Source organism: Chelonoidis abingdonii, chromosome 11 (genome assembly GCF_003597395.2).
Source record: "Chelonoidis abingdonii isolate Lonesome George chromosome 11, CheloAbing_2.0, whole genome shotgun sequence".
Taxonomy (NCBI): Eukaryota; Metazoa; Chordata; order Testudines; family Testudinidae; genus Chelonoidis; species Chelonoidis abingdonii.
In genome coordinates, this window is record NC_133779.1 from 50,263,142 (window position 1) to 50,273,858 (window position 10,717).

General features: G+C 45.8%; 1 protein-coding gene across 2 annotated transcripts in view; it reads left to right on the plus strand.

Annotated features, from left to right (window-relative positions):
- The first annotated feature begins 3,641 nt into the window (after positions 1-3,641).
- Positions 3,642-10,717, plus strand: part of RPRD2 (regulation of nuclear pre-mRNA domain containing 2) — a 48,678-nt gene continuing 41,602 nt past the window's right edge. Inside the window, exon 1 of one of the 2 annotated variants that reach the window (XM_032790125.2) lies at positions 3,642-4,876. In XM_032790125.2, coding sequence (XP_032646016.1) covers positions 4,675-4,876 — 202 coding nt within the window. In that variant the 5' untranslated portion in view covers positions 3,642-4,674. The remainder of the gene's footprint in view (positions 4,877-10,717) is intronic. The other variant, XM_032790126.2, reaches the window with a different exon arrangement.

Sequence of the window (10,717 nt, forward strand, 5' to 3'; positions counted from 1 at the left end):
CAGTCCTTGCTGTCAGTTTTAAAATCTAAGAGAAGTAACAAAGTTTAGGGGGAGAAGGATACAACCAAATACATGTTTTTATAGACCCAGGCAGTTCTCTAATGGTAAACAAAAGATGCCAGCTCAGCTAGCCATTGTTAATTGGCTGATCTCTTCAAGATCCACCCTGTGTTATGCCTTTAAGATGTACTTGAGGAAAATGGACTGGCCCTACTGATGAGTTGAGGGAGGATATTCCATGCATAAGAAACAAAGTGGAGGAAGATTCTAATTGTTTTGTTGTGAAGCTGATGTGAGTAGCAGCAGTTGAGGGCTGATGTTTGGAGAGATGAGCAGACAAGAATGAAGAGGCAGAGTTGTGAAGCTTGAACTTTAATAGTTAGGAAAACGTGGAACTCTGTAATATCCTGTGCAGCATTATAAATTGCAGCAGTATGATCAGTGCTTGGAACTGTACTGCACATTGTATTATGGTTACTGAAGCATTTATTGTCTCAGTTAAATTGGTTATTAGAAGGAAAATATGTTGAGTAGGTTTCTTCAATTAACATTAGCATGAGCTTCTACAGCCAGAGCTGGTTTGTCTTGTATTTCATGCAAGTAACTTCCTTCACTACGTGACAAGCTTTGAACCTGCTTTTAAATTCATGGAAATATTTCAGTGTCATCCCACTTATTTCAGTTGGATGCTTATCCCAGCTCCTGCAGAGATGAAAAATAAATAGCAGCTGTCCAGTGTCTTTTTTTTAAATGAAGTGGGAAAGTATTCCCATAAGCACATTTTGTTGTTTTTGACTCATCCCTAATTAGGTTAATAGCTTTTAAACAGGTTGACGCATCACGGGAAATATAGAATATTTTTCAAAGTTGGAACACTAGGTCTAATCCTGTCCTTTCATCTTGTGCAGACAATTACATCAGTGCAAAGTGGATGTCAAATGCTATCAGACCAGCATGGTAGCCTTTTACACTCATTTCATAGTGGTGGGAATGACTGTGCTGGACAATGGAGAATTAAACAGTGTTTATGAATGCAGGATCTGTGTTAATCTGGTCCCATTGCTTCATTCCATAGCTGGAGTCAAAGTACTTCTGGGAATGTGCTCGAGAGTCAGGACTTCAAGGGAGGAATAAGCAGCTCACCTGGTGTCTGGAGGCTGGGGTAGAAAGTTGGAGATAGATAGAAAATGCCATAATAAATGTTGGTTGCTAATCAGTATGGCCTGCATAGTTGCGCTCCAGGTTTCTAGTAGGATTAGTCATTTTTTGGCTGCCTTTGGCACAACAGTGCTTCTGTTTATTAACTCTACTATTTATACTCTGATGTCGACACTACTTCCTGCTGTAGCTTATTCTAAACAATGAAAGGGACTTTGTATATTGGGTCCTGAATGTAGGAAAGACTCAATTGTATTAACATCTAATTCTAGATTTTCTTTAATTGTGCACTGTCAATTCTCAGAATAAACCCAATTTGCTCAATTATAGAGGAACAGGATCCAAGGCATGATCTTAGGATGTCTACCACAGGAGCAAAATATTGTATGATGGGAACTAGGGGATGGCTGGTAGTAAAGAGACAGCTTCCTGTAACTTCCCAAAAATCATCTTTACCCCCTATAAGCTAAAGCCCAGGAACCAACTTCTCTTCCATCAGTCTTCCTTCTGCAGAAGCTGGTGTGAAGTACCACTTCCAGGTTTATCTTGTTAGAGAGCTTTAAAATATGCCTCTTCATTGTAAAAAGACAATCTTATTCACATTTTGTAAAAACCAAATATTGTTTCTTGAGTCATCTTAATTTAATAACAAAATGTTAACATTTAATTTAACTGTGCTGCTTGTTTTTTTTATTTTGGCTGAGGACAATACAGTATTAGGATCCTTTTCTCCTTTGGCTAAGGCTCTACTAGTTTGGTTGTAAATCACTTAATATTGTCTGTTAATTGTTGGGCTTTTTTTAAATGTACTGTAATGAAGCAATTGAGAGAGCTTATCTCTTGTAAGAGCTTGCTTTTTTTTTCCCCTTCAAGTTTAGGTAGTTACTCACTACTGCTCCTTTAAAAGTGTCAAGTATCAGAGGGGTAGCCGTGTTAGTCTGGATCTGTAAAAGCAGCAAAGAATCCTGTGGCACCTTGTAGACTAACAGATGTTTTGGAGCATGAGCTTTTGTGTGGGTGAATACCCACTTCATCAGGTGGTAATTGTTTCTCTATGTCCATCCTGTTTTTTGAAATCTCTTCTATGGCAGGCTCTGCTTAGTAAAACAGCCTGTTGATCTCTTCCACAAACCACTTGGTGCAGGTTCTACCATTGGTGTGGGGTGCCTTTGCAAAATGGCACCACTGCTGAATGAGCTGGGCCAGTTCTGTTTGTGATGCTGCTCTTTTGGGCAGAAGAAGGAAAGGTGCCAGGTTTACAGGCTAAAAAGGTGGTGGGGAGAATAAAAATGTAAGCATTCTTCCATGACTTGGACCGGCAGGCCTAGTGGCTATGTGCACAGTACAACTCTGTATTAGGAATATTAGGTATGGCAATATACAAAAACCTGTAGAAGAACACTTCAACCTCCCTGGCCACACAATAGCAGATCTTAAGGTGGCCATCCTGCAGCAAAAAAACTTCAGGACCAGACTTCAAAGAGAAACTGCTGAGCTTCAGTTCATCTGCAAATTTGACACCATCACTCAGGATTAAACAAAGACGTTGAATGGCTTGCCAGCAACAGAACCAGTTTCTCCTCCCTTGGTTTTCACACCTCAGCTGCTAGAACAGGCCCTCATCCTCCCTGACTGAACTAACCTCATTATTTCTAGCTTGCTTCTTGCTTGCGTGCGCGCGCACACACACACACACGGGATTCTTTGCTGCTCATACAACTCTAGTCAGTGCAGTGGGGGGAGTGCAAAGGCTGCTGGGAGAAAAAACATGAGGCTGGGAGGAAAACCCAAAGGATGCTGAGACCATGGCAATCGTGTAGGGGAAGCACAAAGGATACTAGGAGTGTGACTAATGGCGGGGGTGGAAGAAGAACCACAATGAATGCTGGCAGCATCAGCAAGGGCGGTGTGTGGGAGAGGAGCACAAAGGATGCTGGGAGCATGGTCAAGGTGAGCTGGGGAAGAAGCACAAAGGCTGCTGGGAGGGAGCATGACCCTGCCCTTCATTGTACAGCCCCAAGCTCTCCTCAGCTCGCGCTGGGACGCCCTGATTGGACTGACACCTTTGACCCTTCACCCCAGAGAGGGGGAAGACCTCGGTCATTTGTTCGCGCTCCCTTCCCGCCTCAGGTCTGACCCTTCCACTTCGCACATGCGCAGTGATTGGAAAGAGCACCTCACTTCATGGCGCACGCCCGGGGCTTGTTCAGAGAGAGCAGCACGCATGCGCAGGAATGTGATTTCCTCAGGCTTGCGCACAATCTATTGGGAAAGATGCAGCGTTTGCGCGGTCACGTTCGCGCATGCCCAGTATGCTCCTCGACGTTGACGAGAACTTTGGCACATGCGCAACCACTCTGTGGCGCGTGCGTCATGAACACCTCGCGCCTGGAGGGGCTCGGCGCGTGCGTAGTTGGTAGCGTCCCAAGAGGGGTTGGCGCATGCGTACTAGAGGGCTGTGGTTCTGAGGGTAACTTGAGAAACCTAGTACAAAATGGCGGCATATGGGCGGGCTGTGAGCTGTTTTGGGGATGGAGCGTAACCAGCCCCTAGCAGCCGCCTAACCGGGTTAGCGGCTCAGCGAGCGCAGGAGGGGCCCTTCAGGGGAAGGGGGCCGTTAAAAGCCCCGTAGGAAGCTAGGGGGCGGGGCTGCGGCGCATACCCGGGGAGGGAGAGTGAGGGGCGCGCTCCCGCGACCATTGGCGGCCGCGCGACGCGTCCACCGTTTCGCGCGAGTGCGCGCAGAGCCCGGCCAGTCTATCTCGGGACTAGGGGGGCGCGTGCCCGTGACAGGCCCGGCGGTGGGCTGTGGCAGAGCGACCCCTGGGTGCCATAGGGAGGAGGGGTGTAGCCGCCTCCCGCGCTCCGGCCCCGGACAGGCCGGGCCCCGTTCAGCGTGACGGGGTTTCACCTCTGTGCGTTGCGCCCGCTCTTGGGGGCGGGGATAGAGCCGCTCCATTGCAGGGGGGCGGCTTGCGTGTTTGCATTGCTTGCTATTGCATCGCATGCGGTTGTGGGGTGAGGGCTGAGACCCTCGCGCGCGCCGTAGGCAGGGTTGCGCGCGTGGATCGCGTGCAGGCCGGGGTGGGTGGGGGCTAGAGTTGAACGAGTGTTTCGTCGGATTGTACGTCACGGGATGGAGGCAGTGGAGGGAGCTTAGTGCACAGGTGCATTGCTGCTCATTGCGGTGTGTACCTTAGGGAGACAGGGAACCCCCAGCACACAGGGGTTGCACTGCGTGCATTGCACGCCCTTAGCCGGACTGCCAAGCCCTAGCACAAGGAGTAAAGGGTTGCAGCGGGCGCATCGTTACATGCATCCGACTCTGGAAGCTGCCCTGATCAAATATAGCATACCCGTGCGGCAGCAAGCCCAGCCCATCTCTGCGCGGGCGCGCGCACAGGAGGCACGCTCCCCCCCGGGCGAGGGGGGAGGGGAGGACGGCTGAGCGGTGCACGCGCTCCCGGCCGCGGCGGAGGGTAGCGGCGCTGTTGCTTGTGCGACCAGGGGAGGAAGATGGCGGCCGGCGGCGGAGGCAGCAGCAAGGCCTCCTCCTCGTCGTCCTCCTCGGCGGGGGCCCTGGAGGCGTCGCTGGACAGGAAGTTCCAGTCGGTCACCAACACCATGGAATCCATCCAGGGCCTGTCGTCCTGGTGCCTGGAGAACAAGAGGCACCACAACACCATCGTGTATCACTGGATGAAGTGGCTGAGGAGATGTGAGTGGGGGGATGGGAGCAGGACCCGGTGGGGGGGGGGGTGCACCATGGCGGGAGGTGGAGATCGGGGGGCTCTCGAGGAAAAAAAAACCCGCCTCATTATTTGTTCCTCGATGAGCGAAGGGGGCACCAGGAGGGAGATGTGGGGGGTGGGGCACCTAGGAAAGCAGCACCACAACCCCATAATTTTTCATTGGAGGAAGGGAGAGAGAGAGAGGGAGGCAAATGTAATGACTCTCCATTCAACCACTGAAACAGGTTACCCAGGGTCATGGTGGATTCTCGGTTGCTAGCCATTTTTAAATCAAGATTGGGTGTTTTCCTAAAAAGCATGCTCTGGGAATTATTTTGGGGAAGTTCTCTGGCCAGCGTTATGCACGAGGTCAAGCTAGATGATCACAGTGGTCTTGACTTGGATTCTATGAATTGGGAGAGTGAGGTTAGGATGGAGGCATTAGGGGCTGTGAGGGACTCTGGGGAAATAACCCCTTTCTTCCTTCCATGTCTGGTCCCTTCTCCCCATTTTCCAAACCCTGTTAATCCAGACATATCCCCTGATATGAATCCCTTTCTCCTCCACCCCCTGCAGTTATCCAAACCCTATTGAGATATCGGTGTTTCCTTGTCACTTATCCTATGATTCCCACCCTGCAGGCTCTTTAATCCACATCTCATTTATTTTCCCTCACTGTGCATCAGGTTCCCAGTGGGTTCCCCTCGTTATTTAAACCATCTCCATTCCCACCCAAATGGTTCCTTTATTGTGTTTTAAATACTTTGGAGTCTATAAACAAAACTATCAGTCTGTGTACAGCTGGTACAATCAGAGATGTTTGCAAAATCATTGGTTTTCTTAGCCTGAAATATGCCATTTCTTTCATTTATTGATAGATGATTTGTAGTGTTAATACAAAATAATAGAAATGCATGGTACCTGTTGCATTGTACCTCTTTAAAATAGATCTGTTTCAGAATTTAAAAAATCTTGCTTATGAATTTTGGGACTCAGTGATGTGAATTTATAAATTGTTTGAGATCTTTCTTTATAGTTCAGGACAAGTCTGGGAAATCTGTTGCATTGCTTAGAATTTTTGTTTGTGTGGTATTTGATTCACAATCGGAAGTGTTCATTTTGAAGTGGATGTGAGTGTATATCATTTACAGTTAGAGACATTCTAACACAACTTCACAAAAGTCCAAAAACTGTAGTGGGAATCAACAGAACATTTGGGGTAGGGAGGGGAGGGAGTGTCTTGAGAGGACGAAGGGGAGATACAAAAAGGTAGTTATCACAGGTTTCAAACATATATTTAGTAATTGATAGCTAGTTGCCTTCCAGCTTTAGTTAACTTATTGAAGTTAAGGCTCTCTGGGACATAATTATCCAGAGAAGAAAGTTTTGGAGCACGTAACTTCTGGGCAAGCCATTCTGATCGTCACAGTTTTATCATATGGCGTTATCATTGCTGTACAGTGTTAACCAGTAGCTGAGGAGTCCTCTTCGGAGTCTCAGGTCTGCACTTATTTCTACTTGCATCTGAAAGATTTTCGTATACAATTCCAAGAAAAAAATAAGGATGTAAATTAACCACTTGAAACATCAGCTCTCATTTTTGGGTGCTAGCCACAATCATCTTCCCCCACTCCTAAAATAGTAGTCTTTTTAGATGTGAGTAGGAGAAAGAGTATTGGATATTAAAATCAAATCTAGAGAGCATTGGCCGTAATTGTATTGCGGATTTAACAGTGGAGAGATTAATCTTTTTCACTAGTCTAAACATGGTTTGATCATCTTTCCTGGAATTGCTCTTTCATATGTCCTTAAAACATTCAAATCTTGTATGTCTGCGTATGAGCCAAAGTAAGTTTTGCAGGAGCAAGAAGGTAACATTAAAGTGGCACTATAACTCTTTGTTATGCTTAAAAATGTTTGAAATAGTTCATTTTCCATATTAAGAGATGATTCTCTAAGTTGCTGAGTGCCCTTTTTTCCCCGTTTACTTTGATTGTATTTGAGGGCTCTCCACAGGAGGAAAGCAGGATTGAGTCCTCATTCAGGAGCTGTGTCCTGCACTTACATCACTTATTCTAAAATGTGCAGGCTGATAAATGCTGTGAATTAATTGGCAGAATAGATTTTAAATTGTTATGAATCTTGATATTTGTGAGGTACAGTTATTAAGGCTGGAATTGCAGGTATTTATGTAGCTGCAGAGATCATGGCAGGTAACTGTTATACACTGCTTCAGTTAGCATACTTTGTTTGCACATATCAATTCTTCCTAGCAGTCTGAAAGTCTCAAAAACAAGACTTGCTTGTCATGTGGAATAAACAGAGATGTATTTTGCAACAAATGTCAATGAAAATTAACTGTTTTGGAGCAGTCTGCAAGTAAAGGGACATTTTGTGAGAGTGAGACATTTGCAACTCAGCTAGCATGCAGGTTCAAATATAAAATTAAACTATTTTCCTTGTCTTTTAATTAGCATAAAAAACACTTCATTGTTGAAATTTTTCAACAGTGCGGTTGTCTGACTTACTAAAATTTTAAACTGTTAATATCAAAGGTTGTAATTTAAACTTTATTTTCAGATATGTGAACTCAAATGAATATCTTAGTGAGAAGTGAATCTTCTCGGGCTGGGATTGCTGTGGGCAGAGCAAAATAGAGTAGTTCATAATTTTCTTTTGTTTTGCTAGCGTGACAAGTAGTTGAGTTGGTTTTTTTAATGGTATTATGTAAGAATCAAAATATTAGCTCTTAAGAAACTGTTTTGTCAAAACTTCTAATGACCTCTTTTATAAAGCTCAGAACTAGTACTCCATCCTCATCCTCAATCTGTCATCTGCCTTTGACACCAATGATCATGCTCTTCTTTATATCCTGTCCTGTCAACGGCTTCCATGATTGTGTCCTCTCCTGTTTCTCCTCTCACCTCTCTAATTGCTCCTTCAATGTGTCCTTTGGATCATCCTCTTCATCATCCTCACATTTCTGTGCAGTTTCCACAGGTCTCTGTCGTTGGGCCCCTTCTTTTTCTATATCTTACCTCTGGGTAATCTCACCTGCAAAGAAAATTCAGCTAGCGTTTCTCTCTGCTAAGGTCTCACAGATCCAGCTCTCTACTCCGGACCTGTCTTCTGTCCAGTGTAAAATCTCGTTCTTTCTGGTGTCTTCTTGTGACTGCCTAGCCATCAGCTCCATCTCAACATGGATAAAACAGAGCTCTTAAACCCCATCCCCCACAAACTTCCCTGTTACCTCCATTCTCGTTCACTGTGGACAACACCACCATCTTGCTTATCATTCAGGCCTCTAACCAAGCATCATCTTTGACTCAGATCTCTCTCTAAATCCTCACATTTAGGCTATATTTAATTTTCCACATAGGGCCTTTCTTGTTCATCCTCTTCTAAAACTCTTGTCATGGCTGCCCTCTCACATCTTGATTACTGCAACACCCTTCTCTCTGTCCTTGACAAATGCAGTTTTGCCCCGCTCATATCCATTCAGAATGTCACAAAGATCATTTTCTTAGACCATGCATCCCTTTCTTTGCATCCCTCCTCTGGCTCCCCCTTCTCTATCACATCGAACAAGCTGTTTACTTTCGGTTTGAAGGAGCTTCATGGCCTGTCTGCTCCCTACCTATTATCTCTTAGGTTAAGATTTTGTCTGTTATTTTTAGTAAGTCGTGAACAGGTCGCAGGCAGTAAACAAAAATTAATGGGAGCCTGTGACCTGTGTGTGACTTGTACTAAAAATAACTGGGGGTGTAGGGGGAGGGAAGGAAATCACAGCCCAAGCCCCACTGTTAGGGGACTGGCAGCCTGAGCCCCACTGCAGGGGCTGGGGCGCACAGCTACGGGAGGACAGAAGGGCACACATCTCTGCCACTGATAGCTGAAGCCAAAGAAGTCACAAAAATGCAGTAAAGTCACAGAATCTGTGACTTCCGTGACCTCTGCAATTAAATCATATTCTTACTTATGCACCATTGAGATATTGACTTCCTGCCTTCCCATCAGCCCAGAATGCATAGGGCCGTACCAAATTCATGGACATGAAAAACATGTCATGGGACCTGTAGGAGAGACCAGATTTCACCGAGCTGGGCAGCCAGTGTGTGGTAGCTGCTGGCTAGGAGCCCAGCTCTGAAGGCAGTGCCACCCCCAGCAGCAGCATAGACATGAGGGTGGCATGCCATGGTATTGATGATTATCTGTTCTGTTCATTCTCTTTGAAGCACCTGGCACTGGTCATTGTCAGACGCCAGGATACAGGGCTAAATATAGACCTCTGACCTAGTATAGCCATTCTTATGTTACTGCCACCCTTACTTCTGTGCTGCTGCCTTCAGAGCTGGGCACCCAGCCAGCAGCTGCCTACTGGCTGCCCAGCTCTGAAAGCAGCAACACAGATGTAAGGTTGGCAGTATCACTACTACCCCCACAATAGCCTTGTGACCCCCCCACTTACCCTGTTTTGGGTTGGGACCCCACGGTTACAATACCATTAAATTTCAGATTTAAATATCTGAAACTGAAATTCATTATTTTTAAAATCTTATGTCCATGAAATTGACCAAAATGATCCATGAATTTGTAAGGCTGTAATGATACAGCTTCCATCACCCACTTGATATGTTTTCCGACACCTTCATGCTTTCTTCTATGCTGCCCCTTACGCTTGGGAGGAATTCCCTATAAACAGCACAAAACTAATTATTCTCCTTCAGATTCTACCTTAAAACTCTCCTTTTCTATCATCCCTACAAAAACTTGACAATAGTTAGGTGGCCATTATACTGAGTCCACCACCTATCATGCTGAGCCAATTTATTTCATTATTTCCTCATACTCTTTTACCTGTCTTTGTATCCACCTGTTGTTCATTGCTTTATACTCAGGGTATGTCCACGCTTACCAGGGATTGATGCAGCGATCTAGCCATTGGGGGGTCGATTTAGCGGGTCTAGTGAAGACCCACTAAATCGACCACAGATTGTGCTCCTGTCAACTCTGGGGTACTCCACCAGAATGAGAAGCATAATTTAAGTCGTCAGGAGAGTTTCTCCCGTCAACCCGGTGCAGTGTAGATACCTCAGTAAATCAAACTAAGCTATGTTATTCACTTAACTGGAGTTGCATAACTTAAGTCAACTTAACTCCATAGTTTAGACCTGCCCTTAGGTTGTGAGCAGTTTGGGGCATGGATTGTCTTTTTGTTCCGTTAGTACAGCATCTAGCGCAAAGGAGTCCTGATCCATGAATAGTAATGGTCCATGATAATACAAATAATAGCTGGTAATAATTAAGAAAATAAGACTTGCTTTTATTTCTAATAGCTGTTATTTCCTGAGAGCCAATTGCAAAGGGTAGAATTAATAAGAGAGTGGCTTTTTGTCCCAGAATTCTTAAGAGTTTTTATAAGATTAAGATGAAGGTACAGTAGAACCCAGTTGTCTGACCCTCCATTAACTGGTTCTCCTTATTAACCAAACAACCAGCGCACACAGGTCCAAAAGAGGGCAATCTCTCCTGTGCCTTCTAGATGGCAGTGCAGCCTTGCACTTTCCCATTCTCTGGGTTATCCGACTTTTTGGTTATCCAATCTGGCCTGAGTCACAGATGCCGGTTTCTAATTTTCCCTGGGGGTGCTCAGCCTCTGCTCAGTCCCAGGCCCTACCTCCACTCCATCCCTTCCCTTAAGCCCTCACCCCGCTTCTTCCCACCCCCACTTCATCCCTTTCCCCAACACCCCACTCCTGCCCCGCCTCTTCTCCTCCCTGGTCCACCCCCACCCCGCCTCTTTCTTTCTCACCCCCTTTTCATTTCCT